The 21,620-nt window shown below is 37.1% G+C and overlaps 1 protein-coding gene across 1 annotated transcript in view; it reads left to right on the top strand.

The window, feature by feature from the left end:
- Window positions 1-12,463, top strand: part of LOC109933396 (chloride channel protein 2-like) — a 70,482-nt gene extending 58,019 nt beyond the window's left edge. The window contains exons 6-7 of the mRNA XM_048604581.1: window positions 9,071-9,157; window positions 12,269-12,463. Coding sequence (XP_048460538.1) covers window positions 9,071-9,157; window positions 12,269-12,463 — 282 coding nt within the window. The remainder of the gene's footprint in view (window positions 1-9,070; window positions 9,158-12,268) is intronic.
- The last annotated feature ends 9,157 nt before the right edge of the window (window positions 12,464-21,620 follow it).

Here is a 21,620-nt window from a genome sequence, read left to right as displayed (position 1 = left end):
AGATTACCAAAGGACAAAAAGGTTACACTTCGTGTGAGACTCTAAATCACCTGAAAATGTTCGAGATAACTAGGAGACTGAAACACTGTTTCCAGAAAGCTCATAGAATACTGAAGTCTGAACAGAGTTTTTTTTTGGAGGTGGGGGGAGGGAAGATGCATTAGAATGGAGTAGGTTGGACTCCAGTTAAGTCCAATAAGGGGTTAACTGTAAGATTCTGTGAAGTTACAGAAGGAAATGACCACATACTCAAGTGATTGCTGAGTTTGAGAAAGTAGCATTGAAAGATGTTAGTGTAAAAGAGAGTTACTGTTATGAGAATAATTTTATTATAATGTTTTGAGTGTTTTATAGTGAGCAGTTTTCCAGAGTTATTCTCCTCCAACCCAACATACAATAGTATAATAATCAGGTCCTGCGGAGATTCTTCAACCTAATTCAATTAAAAGCCTCACTGTTCATGTCCTACTCTCAATTGCTACAAATATGCTATTGAGGGTATCTTATTGAATCAAACACCTAGGAATAGAAAGTTTGTGCTCAGATGTTGGTGTAATTTCTGTGAGCTACTGTCAGTATAGTGAACTACAACCTCTTTGTCACCGATAGCAAAATCTGAACCAAGAAATATTCTGCTGTGAGAGGGACTTTTTACAAGATGCCAAATATGGACATTTTGCCTTTGAAAAAACACATTAATTCAATGTTGCCAGAATAAAAGTTGTAACTTCTTGAGTGTGCTCAAAGTCCACAGATTTCTATTAACTCTAAAGCCTTTTAACATTATTATTAAAGGTGGAGGTTCAACTTTCCCCTGAAGCCAACTCCGTTCCACTAAAGTAATTAATTCCACCTCTGTTCAACTTTCTTAGAAGGTTGTGCCTGTAGGTGAATTAATTCCATCTTGCTTGTTAAAAAGATAACGCAAGTAGAAAATTATGGTGAGACAAATACCAACAGTCTTTATTTATTCATGAGTTGTGGGTGCTGCTGTCTAGGCCAGGATTTATTACCCATTCCTAATTGCCCTTCAGTTATTGATCTCTCAGATGCCTGATGATGAAATAAATGTAGATGATGGTTTGTCAGTGTCTATCTAGTAATTATAACCCTGCTTCTTTAATGCATAAGATTGAAGATAGTGTGATAGACAATGCAACAAACATATTTTGAAATCTGTTGTTAATTTTAACTAAATCTGTGCTGATGTCCCAGTATGTTTTGCAACTTAGTAACAACATTTTTTTTCTGATCTAATGTACACAAGTGTTATTTCTATTGATGCCCATGTGACCAGCTCTGATTAAAAGTGAGCATAAAATTATTACTTGCATGCAGAATATTAAGAATGGATGCTTATATTCATTTAATCTGTACCAGTAGAAAATATGAAGTTCCCAAGAGTATTGATTTTCTTAGCATATCTGGTATTTTGTACTGTATTCAAGTCCTCGACAGTGTTATATAATGTTAAATATATAATGATATTATGTAAATTCTTACATATATTTTTACATACTTCACAGTAAGAAATCTGCTTTCATATATAACTGAAAACATAATAATAAATAAATATTTTAGGTAATTTCCCTTCGTCATCTCCTGCATAATTATTAATGTTTGTGTGACATTGAAGCAATTAAAGAGATTGACATGTTGATTGGCATTTCCAACTTGGATATCATAAGTCAGCATCACAACAAAACATCAATAAAGGTTGGTTGAGTAAGTGTGGAATTGCTATTGGTAGATAAAAATTATAATTTATAAATAATTATAAACAATAAAATGATAACAATTATAATTTCTATCCTCTACTTCGTACGTCCAGAACTAATGGATGGATTGCTAGACTGAAGCATTCACCACGTAGCAAAATGTCATGTGCAGTTGTCTAAATGAAATTTTGTTTTCTTTTGCTACACTGAATTCATTTGAGAATCTTAAAAAATTGTAACAGAAATTTAATATTTAATAATATTTCCATAGATTGCTGAATGGGAGGACAAACAGTTTGAAGAGCAAGTGGACTTCAACAATTGTAAGATTGACCCAGCGCCCTTCCAACTTGTAGAATGGACATCACTACACAAGGCAAGAAAAATTAAGTTGACTTCATATTGCTAGAGCCAGTTAGTGCAGGTTTTGCATCAGTGGATTCAAATCAACCCAGTGACTGCAGATTATTGGTTAAATAATTATTCAGGGCTCTAAGTTTTAGTTTTGTGTTGGACCATAAATTTCCATTAAATATTATTTGAATTTTAGCTGTGTCTTTGAAAATTAATTATGGTATTTAGAAACCATTGTCAATGAAGCATTACACCTGAAAAATTGGCACTGGTTTTGTTTGTGAATACACAATTAACTAGAAAATGGACCTTATTTTGTGTAAGTATGGGAGTAATACTTACCTTAAATGTTATGGAGTGGATTGTCTCTCCGTTGAAGAACCCAACTGGGTTATGGTATAGGAAGAAACTTCCGTTTTGAAGAAATGTTCAAACCCAAAATAGTAACATGTCACTTCTCTCTACCTGAGTGGTTAGTAGTTTGCAGGCTTTTCATTCTTTGTTTAATTCCAGCACCCACAGTTTTCTATTACTTTTAATTAGTTAAGATTTCTGCATGCCGCGGTTTCTATTCTTCTTACATTCTGTGTTCAAAGGTGGGATTTTGGTAATTATTTGCCAAACTATGACAAAATGCCAGGGTTTTTACAGCAGATAGGCTAAGGAGGCAGGCCCCATTGCCTGCCTCAGCCATAACAGGGACCTTCCCTGCACTATTGCCTTAAGCTGATCCACAAACTATACTGTCAACTGGAAAAATGTGGCTCCCTGGTTTCCTTTAGTAGTATCAGATGAGTGTCTCTAATGAATGCTTGCAATGTTACTTCATTGCATGATGGGTGATGTCCCGTTGACTGCTGCAGTGCAAACTAAAAACTGCTTCTTGTAGGCATGGTTCTACTCTTAGTATTTTCACTGGCATATACATCTCCTGTAACTGTTATTAAAAATCAAAGTCAGGTCCCCGCCAATGTGAGGCAGCAGTGTTAACCACTGAGCCACCAAGCCACCTGACCAAATTTTACTTAAAGATTCATTACGATTTGATGTTTTAATTTGATTCTGAAGCACGTGATATTTCCATCAATTTCAGTTGAAGTGTCCCATCTGCCAGACAATCTCCGAATCGTATTAATGGTTATCATAGAGAAGTTGGTGCTTCAAATCATTTCTATTTTCATAGTGCTTGAGAGTGAATGATGGTGAGAGACTATTGTAGATGAAAAGTAATAATATGCTTTCTGTTGCAAACTAGAATAAACGCTCATTTTTTTCATTGTAATCAATGGTCCACTAGAGATATCATGGGAATATGCAAATTTACAGGTGGGATGTGAACAAAGTCTGAGATATTGTCAGAATGCCATTGTGCTGACTAGGATAGTACAATAATAGTGTTCCTTTAATGGACAGTATAATTACTGAAAGGAGACACATCTTGTCAAAAATTTTTGTCTTTCACTCATCAGAACAATTCACAAGAAATACCATTATAAAGGGAAGCAACATTTTATACTGTATGAGAAGAGACTGCTAATTGGTTGGCAAGAGGTCTATGCTTAGTAGAAGTGTTGCCAAGGAGAACGTACCAGTTAGGTAATGATTGACAGTTAACTGGCAAGCTTTGTTTCAATTTAAACTAGACAGGTTTGGTTGAGTCTTGCTTTTATTGCTAAGTCTGAGATGCTTCGGGTTTTTTGGAGGGTATGACTCCTTGAAGCCTAGCAAGTTCTCTCACTCTATCTTATGAAACTCTCCTCATTTAATTGCCTACCTTGCTGCTATGACATCTCTCACACTTGATTTCTGCTCCATCTTCCCACACACCATTCCCACAACAGTTCATCACACAGTGAATATCCCGGAATTCACCAGCATCCCTTGCACCCACGGCATATTCAAAGGTAAATTGTGCACGCGGACAAGCACGGGCACTGCAGAGCTGCCATGTGTGGCTGTATATGGGAAGGTACATGGAGAACCTGCTAGATGGGATGGTGCAGTGGTGGGACTTCCACTTCCTATGGTGTTATGGTGACCAGACCATACCAGCTGGGTCTGAATTTTCCACCTGGATTAAAGCAGTCTCAGCCATCTGGAGGACGTCCAGCACTGTAGGAAGAAGATCAATGACCTTCTCCACTCTGCCAGTGTAAGTGTCACCAACTTCTCTGACAATCACACTGTCTCTGCTACTGTACACACCTCTCACCAAGTGTCATGGTCTGCCACTATTACTATTACCTACAACATCTTCCCCCTCACCCCCACCCACCCCCAACAACCAACACCATGAACCTTGCATATCTGTGCACTGTCTACTCGCTCATCCGGAATACTTCCCCACCTGTCCCAACTGTAATAGGTGTGTTAGCCACTTTCATCTCAGTATCCCTGCCTCTGTCTTATTCTAAGAGAAAAAGAGCCCACAACAGAAAAGAGTCAGGATGGCTGGTGTGCTGCCTGTCATTCAGTTCCTTGCACCTTATGAGGAGAGGATCCTGACTCTGACTGCACCTGTACTGGGATCCCCTGAACGAAGGTAATCGCTTTGACTTGATTGAGGCCTACTCACAACTATGATGAGCTTTCCTGGCTTTGTGTCTGCACCAAAAGGCTATGCAGGACAGCAGTAGTATAAGCCAATTGTTGGTTTAGAGTGCAAAGCTCTAAAAGGAAAGGCATGGATGCTGTGTGCATTGCGGTAGTCTCTCAGTGAATGACAGCTATAATAGCAAGTGAAGAGTCAGGATATACAGTCTGGCCCAGTTTACAAGCTGGTCCATGTCTCTCAGGGTGAGTTGAAGCCACCAAGTGCTCACTCTGGTTTCCTTGTTGAATTATCCCAGCATCTAACTTGTTAGGCAAATTTGGTCTGAATATTTAGACGTAAGTTCTGGCATTAGCAGGACTTCTAACAAGCAATAAAAGCTGTCAATTGGCATCTTGCTACTGATAAGCATAAAAGGTTGGAGCGAGATGATCTTGACATTGAGATGGGCCTCGCTGCACTGGTTGTCCAATTGTGTCACGCATGTCGCCATAGCCCAAATCACTCAGACCCCAAATCACTCAGATTCCAAGCACTGACTCTGATTAGTCAAGGGATAGCCCTGAAAATAGCTGTCGCCCGTTTGGTTAAATTGAAACAGGTGCAACACATGAACATGTTAGTTTTGTTTGCAAAGGCAAGTGACTGGTGTATTAATATATGTAGCTGTAAGTTAGCAGATGTATGGCACACTGCAAGCCTGGCAATTCAGGATCTTTTTCACTCTGGATTATTTAACCAATGTTGCCCAATCACAGATCACATCTAATGTTGGACACATGTTTTGAGTCTTGCATGCATGGGTTGGGTGTGCTAAGAATTAGCTGTCCATTTCAGAGAGCTGTTAAGAGTCAACTACATTGCCGCGTATTGGATTCTCATGTACGCCAGGCTAGGTAAGGATGCCACATGGTCTTCATGACAATTGATGACACTTCACAGTCATCATTATTAGTTTCCAAATTCCAGTAGCAGATGCATGGAAACACCACCACCTTCAAGTTCCCCTCCAAGCCATTCACCTTCCCGACCTGGAAATATATTGCTGGGCCTTTACTGTCACTGGATCAAAATCCTGGAATTCCCTCCCTAAGGGCATTATGGGTCAAAATACAGCAAAAAGATTGCATTGGTTCAAGAAGGCAGCTCACAACCAGCTTCTCAAGGGCAGCTAGGGACGGGCAATAAATGCTGGCGAGCCAGTAACGCCCACATTCCATCAGTGAATGAAATGGAATAGTTGAATTTGAATTTAAACTTCACCAGCTGGCATGCTGGATTTGAAGCCATATTCCCACAGCACCTGGGGCTCTGGATTATTAATCCTGTGACATTACCATGATGGCACTATTGACCCCTGATATTTCATCAGGGAAGAGCTCTATGTAAATCAGGCTGTTCACTTCTTTGCCAAAATTTCTCACAAGCTTAATCTGGAGCAACAATCTCTAATTTGATTTTGCAGCTGAAGAGGGATCTATGTATTGTCTATTAAAGATAATCTACATTTCTACAACGTTCCTTGAGTGCACAAAGATGTCAACAGGCAAAATTCAACTACTTTTCTTGTTTTTTACTGCTGGAATTAATCCATCAACATATCATCCAAGGGCCATGCTGAAGTAAAAATGAGAAACATTTTATAGCACATTCATTAAACCCAAACATTTCATCATTCATTTTGAAAGCACAAAATCTAGCCATTCTCCTTTAATTCAGATGAAGCTATAACGAGCAGCAATATTAGGAAAGTGGGTGCAAAAGTACTCTTAAACGTCAGGGATATGTTTACTTCTTTCAGTTAATTTGAGAAATTATATGCTTTCCAGTATTATGGTGATTTATAATTTTCAAATACTCTAAATTAAAAGATATTTATTCAAGTGAACAGGATTAGACCTAAGTAAACATTGCTGGTAAGTTGTTATTGCCACCATCAATATTAAGCATTAATCAGAAAGATGCTACAGCACCATCCAACCATACGACTTTTATGATGGTGAAGAGTGAGATCAACATTACTGATCCTGTCTCTGTTCAACTTAATGTATTCTTTAGTAGAAAACATAAGAAATTAGAACAGGAGTAGGCTATTTGACACATGGAACCTGCTCTACCAATCAATGAGATCTTGGTTGATCTGATTGTGATCTTAAATCAATTTCTGAACCCCCTCCATAGCCCTCGGGTTCCTTGTACATCAGAAATCTATCTAATTCAGCCTTGAATATATTCAATGACCCAGTTGCCACTGCTGTCTGAGGAAGAGAATTCCAAAGATTCGTAGATCTCTCAGAAGATCTTCCTCCTTATCTCTATCTTCAATAGCAGTTGTCTTATTCTTAAATTTTAACCTCTAGTTCTGGATTTCCCCCAACAAGAGAAACGTTGTCTCAGCAGGCACTTTGTAGAGCTCCTTAAGAATTGTATGTTTCAATAAGAGCACCTCTCATTCTCCTGAACCCCAGTATAAGTCCAACCTTCACAGCCTGTCCTCATAAGGTAACCTTCTCATCCTGGGAAGCAGACTAATGAAACTTGTCTGAACTGCTTCCAATGCAACTACATATCTTTTTTAAAAAGACCAAAACTGTACATGGTTCTGTAAATGTAGATTCATCAATACACTGTACAGTTGTTTGAAGATTTCCCCACATTTATACTCCAACTACTTGGAAATAAAGGCCAAATTTCCATTTGCCTTCCTAATTTTTTTTTACTGTACCTGTGTGTGTTTCATGTACAAAGATTCTGATTTGCAACATTCTGCAGTTTCTCACCATCTAAATAATATTCTGCGTTTCTGGTCTTCCTACCAAAATGGACATTCCCTCATTTTCCCAAATTATGCACTAGCTGCCAAGATTTTGCTTACTCGCTCAATCTATCTGTGTTCTTTTTCAAAACTCTTTCTGTCTTCACAATTTACTTTCCTACCAGTCCTTGTATTGATAAGCACATTTAGCTATAATGCACTCAACCCTTCATCCATGTCAGTAAAATAGATTGTAAATAGTTGAAGCCCCAGCACTGATCCCCATGTTAAGCTATATCCTCCTGGTTACAGCTTTTCAACGTGGAACTGATCCATTTTTCCTGACACTGTTTCCGGTTAGCCAATCCATCTATGTTCTTTCTATGTCCTTTATCTATGTTCAAACAGAAATTGCTGGTGAACCTCAGTAGGTCTGGCAGCATCTGTACAGAGAAAGCAGAGTCAAAGTTCTCCAATAATTTCTAATTTTGTTTCAGATTTTCAGTGTTTTATTTATTCATTATCTTTGCTAATCAATACTCCCAACACAATGTGCTCTTGACTTGTGTAAGAACCTTTTATGTGGCACCTTCCCGAATGCCCTTTGAAAATCCAAATAGATGACGTCACTTAATTTCCTAGAAAAGGCCGGGTGTGTAGCCTGGCTTATCTAACAGTAGTAACACATGCCTGTGAAAGCAGTTAGAGCTGTGGGTATTCTTCATAGAATGCCAGTGCTGTAAATTCTAACACTTGATGCAGAATACGTGTTAATTTCTACTTGAGGTTTTGTCTTTTATCTTTGTAATCAACACAAGTTCATGAAAATGACAGTCGGTCATCACACACAAGTTTCTTCCCATGCAGTGGATTACGCTCTGAGGGCAGGGTCCCCGCATCCCAATGGAAATGTTGGGTAGGAGCCTGCCTCCACTTGGCCAGCTTGGCCTACTTTAATATTTCAAGTGGCAGCTTTTAAATAGTGAAACGGGACTTCCATCTGTCTCCAGGAATTGGATAATAATTGCCCACTTAAGGGCTTCAATTGGTCTACCGGAAGGCAACCTATCCTGCACATGGCCCACTGTTCCTAAATTCACACTGAGAGTGGGCAGGCAGTGGACAGAGGAAAATTATGGCACTATGTCATCAGTGCTGTTTTCTCAACTGCAGGTTGCCTGTACAATTCTCAACATCTCTTTAAAAAAGTAAATCTGCAAATGCTGAAAGTTCAAATGAGAACACAACATTCTGAGATTCCATAGCCAGTCAATCAACGTTTACAAAGTTAGGGTATGTTGTTTCTCTTCACCAAAGTAAAAATTAGCAAGAGGTTTAGTTACATTAATTCTAATAAAAAATATGCATCCAACATATCAGAATCTGTTTCATCTGTTGGAATGCTGGCTGAAAAGTTGTTTTATTTTCTCATGAAAGAAGATTTTCCTTTTTCTCCCAAAATGATATCACCAAAACCTTCGAACTGACTGTTACTGACAATGTGAAGAGTACATTGAACAAATAATATTGATTCACTGTAAAGAATATGTAACATTAATATTGTTTTAATGTTGCAAAACTGCGATTGAAATGTATCCACAAGTTTAAAAAGAATTGAACCTCTGTGTTTAAGTGCAACATTCTGTTCAATTAAAGTTGATTATCTGATCAAAGATGCTTGTTTCTCTTCAGACTCACACCATGTTCTCTCTCTTGGGACTTAACCATGCTTACGTCACCAGCATTGGAAAGCTAATAGGAGTGGTAGCTCTCAAAGAGGTATGTTATTCTACATTTCATCGGCAATATGAAGGTCAAGAATTGCAGTAAAAAGACAAGAGTCCTGTTTAAACCTGATTCCCAGTTAGAAAATGTCAGGTACGGAACTGGTCTCTCAACACCCTACATTTCCTGGTCTCAGCTGTTCCAATATGAGCAAGTGTAGAGTCGATAGCAGGAACGGGAAATGCAGGAGGTAAGATCAAAAGGATAGCCTACCCAAGAATCCTATCTTATAGAACAGTGGGGTGTTAACCACTGCACCTCCACCCCAAAGGACTTTCTTTCAACTTCTCTTGATTGCATTAGCAAATAGAAAATGAATTAAGTAATAAGTAGGCTAACTCAGAAACTGACATTCCACAGTAGTAACCCTCTGCTGATACCACCCAAGAAAAATGGAAAAAGAAAATAATAATACTAGCATTGCCAGCCTGTTTATCATCATGGTAAGTTCAGCCATCGTGTGTGTTATGAACTTGAATCTGCCATAGATATCTCCTTGAGTTCGGTAAAATCATCTGTGCAGCTGACTTTTTTAGGAGTTGGCTCGATGTTGTCCTGGAGGTATATGGTGACATGTCCTAGAGACGTAACGAAAGAACTCTCCTATGACCGATAGCCAATTTAGTTATATTTGCGTTTTATTTAGTATCTCTGAAAGTCAGCTGAGTTAACATTAGATGGGGCAGAGATTAATTTAAATTAGCCAGCTGCATTATTCAGGAAACCTGCAAATAAGGAGCACCAAGGCATGTCTCACTGCCTGATGGGCTAGGCAATTCTCCGTTGGGATTTAAAAGGGTATCAAGATCCCAGCCCCGGGGGGAAAAAAAAAGCCTGATTTGTAGACATTTAACTGCTGTATGGTCGTTCATTGCTTTAAGGCAGGACTTCGGTTTCATCTGGACAGGAAATCCAATCCCTCAGCTGCCAACTAATCATTAAGCTGGCAGTTGGCTGGTCCCAGAAGTGACATAGCTGGACCTGCAGCAGTCTCCAGTCGTGAGGAGCCAGGCACAGACTAAAAGGAAATTGTTGGGTAGGGGTGAGGGGGGGCGGGGGGCTGTGGCGGGGGGTGGGGGGAGGCAGTGTTTTTGTTGCAGTCAGGATAGAAAGCACTGGTGACAGGGAGGACAGGGACTGGGTAAACAGGCCATAGATTTGGGGAATGGTCTGGGAATGGTCAGGTGGTGGGGGAGGACTCTCTGATATGCCCAGGGAGACAGTCCCACCTTTATTCCTACAAATGAGCACATTAAAGTTGCTAGGTTAGATGTTTAGTGTGGACTTCTCCTTCCACTGGGTAAGTCTGAGTGGTAGTAGGCACAGGTTGTTAATTGAGCACTTAATTAGCCTTAATGGCCTTAATTAGCACACAGGCACATGCACCTAACCACACCTTCCCATTTTTCGTAATAGTGTGGCGAGGCAGGGGGCTAGGCTGCTGGCCTGGTACACCGAGAAATTCGTGGACTGTTTCCCTGCCTGCAAGCCCACTGCCAACCCAATCTAATAGGTTCAATGTGCTAATATGTATCAAACATATTAAACAAATGCTTAATACTCTATCTTTGATGAAGCAACTTCTGAGTTTCATATTAAGTGCTACATGGTGTATATGTTGCAGGACTAGTAATCCAAGTCCTCAACTATTTATCCAGAGACATGAAACAGAGACAGATCACCCAAGCATTAGAAATGGCAAGGACATATTCATGTACTGTCCTAACTACCATCTGGGGCTTCTGCCAAAATTGGAAGAGCTGTCCCAAAGACCAGTCAATTGACAAGCTCGGATTGCCATGCTGTCAGAATTACACCTTGCATCAACATCCCAGTCTCCTGAGTTACCGTCTCAAGGTTCACTACTCTTCTCATGATGTGCAAATTCTGATCCCTGAATGACAAAATGATTATGCAGCTTTTAGTGCATTCCTCCAACAGTAATTTTATAGGAACTTCCCCTTTTAAAAGGGATGGCATGTGATTTCCTTCCAATGTTGCTTGGACTCTAGATATGGGCAGAGGATGTGTACACAAACATGGCATCTTGGCTCTGCAGGAGCCATTCATGATCACTCTGCAATCATGGGAATGAGGTGCGTAGATGAATTTTGCCCAATTTTATCCATCTTGTGTAGGCACATCGTGAATTGCAAAGCCCACACCTAAAAATCAGGGGACATGAATTTTCGGACTTTACGCTTCCCTGTGAATTCAGTCCAGGTGATTGGAAAAGATTGATGCTTGATGTTATTAGTTCACCATGAATAGGTACAGATGCTAACCTGAATTTTTAGTGATCAGTGACCCAAGCTGGGTCATTTCAGATTTCTTTGACTGTATTTCAATTAACAAAAATAGTTTGTTTTTTATGGTGTTAACCTTTTAGAAAAGAAAAATGGTCAATCTCCCTTGTAATTACCAAGATTGGCAATGGAATATCCATGGAAAAGAGTCAAACTTGTTACTATTCATACATTTGAAGGGCTTGAAGGAAATCATAACATATGACACTTGGGCTACTTTTTATGATTAAACTTAATTGTAGAATGTCCCTGCAGTATTAAGAAGTATGATTTACAGTGACACCAGAATTTGTTTTGCATTTGAAGTCTAAAATACCTCCATATAAAGCACAGGTGTCACTAGTATTTCAGACATTGCATTACAAGGCAGTTATTAAGAAACTAGTGAACTAAACACTAGAACATTTAATTCATGCAACAATGCTCAACATTATTCCTTACGCTAATAAAATGGGCGTAAGGTTTAATTTTCCAAATGCAGGCTCCTGGCATGCAGTGTGTACAACTCAAGGCACATATTAGCATACTGTGCACACTGAACTCAATCTTTCATTGCACAAAGGATTGCATCAAAAGGTAACAATTAAAAATGTTACCCTATATTAACAAGTGAGTGGTTCTCAAATAGAAAGAAACTCATAAATCACAAATGGCTGCTACTCCAATATTCAATTCTAATGTTGTTAATGTTTAGTTAAAATGTATGTGTTCATTCGAATTAACTCATCCTGCTTGTAGAGTAGATAATTGTTTTATTTTAAGAAAAGCTTTCAATCTCTCTTTCTTTAATTTATTTCAGTTGAGAAAAGCCATCGAAGGATCAGTCACATCGAAAGGTGTGAAGATGCGTCCACCATTGGCTAGTTTCAGGGAAAGTGGCAATAGCAGCAGTGAGTCAGATACCACAGAGATTCACAAACTGTGGGACAGAAGGGAGAGCCTTACACTTCCCCGTGAATCCAGTCCATCAGACACAGATGACAAATCACACTGAACAAGCCTTCCAGGGAACAAATTGCCTCAGTATAACTGCACTATTCATATTTAATGCACTTGATTTTGGATGAGGAAATGAAATCTTTCTTTCAGCTGTTGACAGAAGTGTTGGGAATTGTGTGGTGCACTTCTAAACAGTAGACTAATTTCAAGTTGATAAACCTTAAAAGCACTGATTCAACATCATGTTGACAAGTTTCTGGAGTTCTCTTCTAGTCAGCACATGTTAGTGAATATCTTTTTTTCAAACTCGTATGAAACCTAATCTATTAATTGATAAGTTAATGTGTGAAAATAATTGTATTGAGTCTTTGAGTTTGGAAATGCAATAGTTGACAAAATGATTTCACTTCCGCTAGGAATTAATATGTGGACTTATTTCTCAGCAGTTTATGTCCTGAAGATATCAACACTTGGTTTGTGCCAGTGTTTACGAAATAAGCTTGTATTATGTGAGGTGATGCACTCAAATTTCTTTTTAAATGGAAATTCAGCATTTCAACTGGACAGTTGAAGCGAACTGTGGGAATATGCTGTGTTGAAATGATGTGTGAGGCCAATTCTTGTGTCTGACCCAAACATTCTAGTGTGCCAGTGAAATATGCCCATAGGATGAGCTGTATCAACGTGCAAATTTTTTTTGCATAGAACCTGCACACCAGTCTGATCCAGAATATTATTTGAATGCACTTGGCTACTTTTCAAGAAATGTTATAGTCTAATCATAACTATGTAACATACAGACCCTTCTGCCTAATAACGTAAGGAAGATGTTTTGAAGGTTTTATGCGTATGGTCTTTTTTGCCTTCCAGTTAGAAAATTCTACTAAAGAAATTGAATCTGGTTGCTGTTTGGCAGCAGTTAGCAGTTTGGCAAAGCTGCCACACATGCTGAAATATTCCCAAAGTAACTTCTGCACTGGTCAGAATGCCTATTTCAAGGAAAATTTATTCCACAGTCATTGCAGCAGGTCTGATTCAATGTTAATACCTCATAACTTGTGTATCCAGGGAAGAAGTTATTGGCTACTGTATCTTATTATAATCAGTACAGCTTCTGATCAAAAGTTAACACAGGACAAATTACTTATGGATTCCTACTTTAAATCAAAACCTTTCAATTTGAATTTTAGTCCAGTTTCATTTATGTTTGAAGTATTGGCTTTCTCCCAACGCTTGAATTCTTGTTCAGAGCAGGTGAGCTGCATTTCCATAAGCGAACCAAGTCTCCTATAAAAAGAAACCTACATCCTTTTGCTCACTGTGATTATTTTCCTTCAAGTATATTCCATTGGTAGATTCTGCACGAGGTAAATAGATACTGTACTGTCCTGGCTTGGGTTTTGCAGTCGTAATTAAGCAAACTGTCAGTGTTCACTGTCATTACTCAACCTAAATTACAGCTTCGGGAGCCTGTACGTGTGCTGTTAAATGTTGAGATCCAGAAGTTGCTGTCCATGATTCAAGGGTATGTTAACGATGTCCTCACAGACTGTGAACAAATACAAATCACTGAACTGATTAAAACACATTCTTTTAATCTGTTAGTTGTGCTCCTGGAAAATTCGCACCTTATTGGATATAATGTAACTGGATATTTAGTAGTGTTTATAAATAATGTTAACCAGCTACATTATCACTGAAAAACTAATTTCATATTAGTGGAATATCAAATGTCTCAATTATGATAAAATTGAATTTTTAACCTTTTTTAAGAAAAAAATTTGTTAATGATATTTCAGTTTTAACCTTAATTCAATGTTTGTCCCAATCATCTATTTTGTTACTTGCAAATTATAAACATTGAAAATATCATGCATTTTACTTCCTGCTTGCTGCTCTTTGAATGGCTGAAGAGCCCCTTACCTTGATGCCAGATTTAGAGTGATGTCAAGAATGAAAATGCACAAAGATTGGATTTTTATGGGCAACCTCCTTCAAGTTCAGCAGCAAGTCTTGTTACTTTGTCACTGACTGCAATATCTGGGCCATTCTGTTCAAGCAAATTCTAAATGTTAGATATATTTATAAGTGAAATAATGCACAGAAAGCAGTAAGGATGGTTATGACATTGAATGTACAAACAAAAAAGATAAATTCAGTCTATGTACATTCAAGATAATTATAAAACAGACAGATAATATGCTATTGTTTGACTGAAACAAGCCTTTGTAGACCACTGTATGCATACAATCATGGATGAGCCAGTTCCTAGGTGAATGCTAGAGTTCAGATTCACAAATAAACTTAATTATAGTTGACCAACTACTGCCTTTTTTCCAAAACAAAATCCTTTCTTGTCACTGGTATTAATGTTCAGGTCTTGGAATAAATTCAACAAAGCAGAGAGACTCAAGATTAGGAAAATGTGAGCAACAGTGTTGTTAAATGACTTATCTCAGCCTACACTATACTATGGACAAAATATAATACAGAAACGTCATCATCCTGTCATAGATTAGTGCTGCCTGCCTTTTCCAAATTACAAAAGTTAATGATCTCAAACTTTGTTTGTTTAATAAGGATTTTAAGAGCAGAAAATTAACACTTTAAGTTTCAATTTAAGATTAGTATAATGTTCGAATGATTAGTGAGGATGTAAAAGGTGACTTCTTGCCATTGATGGTTTTTAACAAATTACCAAATGGGGAAAAAAGAAAATTAATGTTCACAGGGTGTCTTTAGCACACCTTAGCATGTGAACTAATGACGTTAGCTGGCAGCATATTGGTTCTGCAGCAGCACTTCATTTATTGCAAACATGAATTTACCTGCGGAGACAAAGGGCTCCACTGCAATCATTGAATAGTCGAGCAGTTTCTCAGACAATGCTGCAAACAAAAAGGATACGACTTGAATTAGCAATCTAAGTGGACAGTACTTTTCTATAATTGACAGGGTACATTGTATTGCTGTTTCTCATATCCAAAACATTTAATTATTTAGAGTTTTTTTCCCCCAAATTTGTTTGTGGACATCCTCTCCTCTATGTTTCTACCTCTTTTTGCCCTCCTGATAACATCATTATGCTAGTTAACATTTAGTCTGTTCTTTCTTGTAAATGTACAATCTACAAATACAGCTTACAAATAACACATAAATTCACATTTTAATAAGAAATTCTGTACGTGTTTCTCAGTTACACAATTCAGACATGAGAGGCATTTATTGCTGTTGATTGAAAATGCACCTTTTTTTAACAGAATGTATGACATAGTTAATTATTGTGATCTCGTGCTGTAATTCTTCATTTATTTATGTGTTTTCCATGAGTCTGTGTTTCTTTAAAACAGTCTTTACACCTTGTATTTTTTTCTACTCTTGGCTGACTAGTGAGTACTCGCTATGCACCTAAAATCTTTTCATTCTGTTTCTGTCTATTCAAGCTGCAATGCTGTTCTACCTAAAAACTATTTAACTATTTAGATTTGTATTCACTTTTTATTCCACAAGAAATTTTATTTGCTTAAACGTCTATTATAGATTACTGTGTCAAAAATTGCATATAATAGATAATCATATGATTTAGATTTGGAATGGTCATTCACAAAGTTTTATTAGGAAATATTACTCAAATAAAGTTATAGAAATGAATCTGATTTTAAAGACATTGAAAAATCCAAAAATCTCATTCAGACCTTAACATTATATTTGTAATAAATTAGCATGTTAAGTGAAATAAATACAAATTAGTTACCTAATTATCAAACGTGATATGTTGTATTAAAATCTTACATGTTATAAAATGGCAATTTTACTTTAAATTTCAGAAAATAACCATATCATTTAAATCTATTAAATAATTTAAATAAATCTATCTAAATTAAGCACACACACTACGAATAGATGAAATACAAACACCTCATGAATGGAGATGAAGATTTAATACATTGTGTGTTATTTATATATGCTATTCTTCTCATTAGTTCAGTTTCAGTAATTTGGTATTCTGCAGTTTTTTTTCTTGTGTGTTCATAAAATAATATTTGTGCACACTGAACCAATTATGGACTGCAGATTTGTATCTTTCAGTTTTTTCTCCCAATTTCTTTTTATCTTTATGCTACTCTTTGCCTATATACATATCTTTTATATCAATGTCATTAGAAAGGCATTCCTAAGCAGAATCTTGACGCACTTGGCTTATCAATGATTTCTCTTGAATTATGAATCTTTCTTTGGGCATTTGCCAGATTCCTTTGACAACTGAATACAGTTTACGTGATCAGACTAAATTAGGATGTCATTGTCATTCCACTGTAGAAACTGATCTAAACATGAATGTGATTTGGTTCACTTCTTCTTCTTTGTATAAAAATTACTAATATTACTATCTTTTTTTGCACTCTTCCTCAGTAGTCACTTTCATTACATCTTTGAGAAACTGACAGCTAACTACTATACATTGCTATTTCAACATTTTAGACAATAGGAAGCACAATTGCTGTTGAGTAATTAGGTAAGCTTAAAGTCACAAATAGATGTGCAAAGTAAGTTCCCAAACTGTTGCACTGCCACCATCATATTAGTTGCTGGTTCCTTGGTACAAGTTAGCCTTTTTAATGTTTAGAGTTTGTGCGTAGAAACACAATGTAAACTCAATAAGCAGACTTTATTCCTGGGAACTTTGGCCCTGTTTCTGGTTTGGTTTTACTGAAAATTTCACAGGTTGTTATTACATATTAAGCTTTTTACTGCATGAGATATCACTACCATACATTTCATAAATAATTTGCTTCATACTAAGTTGCTTGAACATGCATTCTGGATTTATTTTGAATTGTTCTTACTCCTGACCTTCAAACCCGCCTGTTAAGATATCTGCTGCTCCTACTGTTGACCTCAAATCATGTCTTCAACAAGAACTCATTTCTCAAGATTTAGCCTTTTGCTTTGAATTGCATTGTGCAATTACAGACAGTGGTGTAACAATCATTTCATTTAAGCCTTTCTTATAATTATTATTTATTGCAAAGGAAGCATTTGGTGAATGGTGCTAAAAGCACGGCTCGAATACAAAAGATTACCTTGGATGGCCTTATAGCCACCACAGAGTTTCTAATTATTCCATCTTAAATAGTGTTTATCTTATGGTTTTTAATGCTCTCACAATGCAGATTTCTACTTCCGCAGCATCATCTATTTTAGTTTATTTCTAATTGAATTTAGTTTTTGAACTCTGTTCTGCATGACTGCAGAGGACCTTTACATAATTAAATGAGAGTCAATATAACATTATTACATAGTTGTATTTTCTGCAACTGTCCTTAAGAATTCCTCCCATAATGACATTATATCTTTTAAGTATAATTTATGTTCAGAAGAGATGAGCATTGCAGTAAACTGAACAAAGGATTTATGAAAGAGTCGCAATAATATTCTGAAGAATTAGATTATTGATAAGGAAGATAAAAGATTGAAGTTATGTAGACTCTGCAAAGTTTGCTAAACATAAGTGAATAATGGATATGAATCAAGTGTTGCAAATATTCTACAGTCTTATGTAATTTCCTTTTGAAATGGTGGCTAAAATCAAAAAATCAACTGCAAGTCTGCAAATGCTAATAACCTTTATAAAACATGTGATGACCACTGTGATGAGTTTTCCAGCTTGCAATGTTCATGCAAGTATTCTAAATTATATGTTATTAATTATTTGACCAGTTCCTGTTTAGTTGGTATTGTAGTAGCGTGCCGAGAAACAGTTTTCATAGTCCTTCTAAAAATGTGATTCTAAAATGAAGGCAACCTTTTAAAAAAAAAGTTTAACTGAGCATTTTTAATAATCTTCTAAATACCAAATAACAATATGACTTCAAAGACTGGAGTAATTTAGCTAAGATATAACAATTGGATTGCATTTTAGTGTTGCAGTAATTTCAATTGTGCATATCTTTTCTATATAATATGGATCAGTGCTCTTAAACAGAAGCTGTGCTTATTCAGGTCTTGTATAGCTTTTCTTAATTAAAAAAAAAAATTACATGGGTACTCCATGCTGATAATATTAGCCTCAGAATCACCACTTGTGCAATAATTATTTTGTATGGCAAATTTTGCCTAACAGTTCCATGAATGGAATTAATTCAATTAACTTTACTTTTGGTATCAAGGATCGATGTCCATTTAAAGTACCAGTTGTAATTGATCAAAGTTTGGTCTTTAATTTTGTTTTGTGCTATGAATGTTCTGATTATATTTTCTGATCCAGAATTCAGTAAAATAATATCTGTATATTAGAGTGAGTTCAGAGTTTAACAAAAATGTCAGTGTTATTTAAAAAAATTTGTTTGTCTTGAAAATACAAGAAATAATAAATTTTAACCAATATATATTGTTGTAGATTTTCTTCCTTGAAAATATTGAATTTCTTTGTTCTTTGCAAATTAATTTTGTAATAACCCTGTGCAAGATTGATTATTATTGCTGGTACAATACTTACAATGCAATGTATCATGAGCTTTACACAAAAACGCTGTGGATGTTGAAGATTTGGAATAAAACTGAAAGTGCTGGAGAAATGCAGCAGATCTGGAGGGTCTCTGGAAAGAGAAAGACAGTCAATGTTTTGAGGCCCGTATGACTCTTCTTCAGAGCTTTACATAACGTTGCAAAAGTCACTATTGAAAACAAAGGAATATTACATGATAAGGTGCATTAATATATTTAAGGACAGTTTGTGCTGCCCTTGAAGCTCGAATGGCTACTGTGACAGCTCACAATACTGTTATGGAAACTCGGAGTACTGTTACCTCGGCTTTTGGGCCACTGTTGGAATGGGCTTCTAGTTCACACCCATTCTGCAAAAGGCTATCAGGGGTGCTGACACAGCACATGAGCCTGCCTGTTCCATGCCAGTCAATTCACCAAACCAATGATGTTGATTATGCGTGAGCCAGCCAGTACAGACTGCTGCAGCTCAGACTGAAATGCTGCAGTTAGCAGCCAGACATCTAGGTGCAGAGCAGCTGAGGTGTGTCCTCCAAGGCTATATGAAGTCTCTTTGATAAAGTTCCAGCAGCATTGGACCTTACAACCTGTAGCCATGAACCATGTTGTAAAAGCCCCATTCATGGCAGTAGGAATATAAGCTTTTCTCACAGGGGATTAGTCATTTTTGTTTCTGCTTGAGGAATACCTCTCCTTTGAACTTTCAGAAGAAGGGAAAACCAAAGAACCTATTTAATGATGGCAAGCTGTCGCCTAAGACCAAGTCAACAGAAAGCACGTTAAATTTTGTTTGGCCAAATGAACCCGTAGCAGGATTATTCACCCAGGTTTTGCAGTGTATCAATCTAAGAGTCCCACTGCTGTTGTAATAGCTGCAGTCCTTCAAATGTTTTGACTGCTGTCGCTATCAAAAGATTTTTGCTTCTGAATACCGTGCAAATTTTTCTGAATGAAATGCCCAGTAATTTCTTCTTGGCAAAATATATAATGCTTTGGTCTGCTTTTGTTTTTATTTGGATAGCTCACATATTTCTGGTTTTAGTCCTTCATGATAACTACCAAACTCACCCTCATCATTTGTGAAGGTTCATGCTTCTGACATGGAACAATTGTACTTGATGCTGTGCAGATTCATTCAAGGGGACAAGCTAAACATTAATGTTTCTGCAGGTTGTAATCCAAATGATAGCTGCAGAATAATATTTCAAACAGAACTTTATTAATCGGTTTTTTAATGTAGGGTTTAGCTAATAGAACCAAAATTCTGCTGATATTCTGTCAAAAGTTTGTAATAAATAATTCATTAATATTCATTCATCAATTAGTTCATTAAGGCATATAATGTTATGAATTTATACATTTTAACATGGTTTGTGATTCAATCCATTTACGAATAAATGCATGTATTTTGAAACATTTTTATATTAAACTCAGACTAGGATTTTTAATGATCCGTATTATGTGGGGCTGTATTAAAATGCCACATAATAAAATGTGATTCCACATCCATGCTTGCTAATTACAACTGTAGCATTAATATTTGCAAGTTCCGTTGATAGCGAAGAGAAACAAACAATCACTGGTGGACATATTGTCCAAACTGTTAGCAACAAGAAAAGGGAGTCTACAATTTTCTGTGGATGTTGGAACACAACCAAGAACTGAAAGATTTTTTGGTTTAAGATCTATTTACATACTGGATATTTCTGGTTTATTTTATATCATTCTGCTAGTTATTATGGTACAAAGTGCTCAGACTTCAAAAGGTCTGTAAAATGTTTTCACTCTATTCTTTATAAAAACAAATCTATTTCCTATCCTCTAAATTCTTCATCCATAAAGTGCTGATGGTGTCATGGGACACATTTCTTCCTGGCCGTTGGGTCACTTGGCAGGATTTCTGTGTTTCATTGACTAAAGGGGTGAAGCGGGTTGGAAGAAAGTACGGTTCAGCCAGGAGATATGAAAAGTAAAAACAAAGCAATTTGAGGCATCATAAATCAACCAGGACAAATAATTCCCAGTTTCGACTTATCATACTAAGAAACCTAGCATTTGCATAGTGAAAGCCCCTTATGAAGGCAGTGGCAGTATCACGACAAATTATCTACCTGACCAGTATACTGCAAATGTCAGTCAGATAAGGCCAATAAATCCAGGCTCAAATCAATACAACACAGTGGGTAGAAGTAATTGAGATGGCATGAGGCAGTGACCAGCAGAAAGCCATGGCTATAATATGGACTGAAGGATGAGTGCACATTCTCATGACTCCACATTCAAGAAAGTAATTTTAAAACCAATCATTTTTGATGGCAGCCTCTAGCAATCCCTTTAAGCACTGGTTCTAAACACAATAGGCCTGACCCAGACAGCAACAAATACAAGAGGCATGGAAGGAGACAGCAGTGATCACCAAAGCAGCTTTCCGTGGAGTATAGAGTTCATCACACCTGTACTCTCAGAATACCGACTGTTTGAAAGGTGCTGTGTCATGGTGAAGTCAGATCACATGGAACTGGAGCTTGAGTCTGTATGTTTTCTCTCCTACCATGCTTTGTAAATAGTTGTGTTTAATAACACTTGTTAATGTTCACTCAGATGAATGTACATCTCACTACATACTAGCAGCAGTGACCAGACCAATGCAACCAAGGGTAAGGAATGTCTGAAGTGAAGTCCCACAACAATAAAGTGTTATGGGT

This window comes from Rhincodon typus, chromosome 13 (genome assembly GCF_021869965.1).
Source record: "Rhincodon typus isolate 14 chromosome 13, sRhiTyp1.1, whole genome shotgun sequence".
Lineage (NCBI taxonomy): Eukaryota > Metazoa > Chordata > Chondrichthyes > Orectolobiformes > Rhincodontidae > Rhincodon > Rhincodon typus.
The sequence above is the reverse complement of the archived record's forward strand: the minus strand, read 5'-3'. Positions and strand labels throughout refer to the sequence as shown.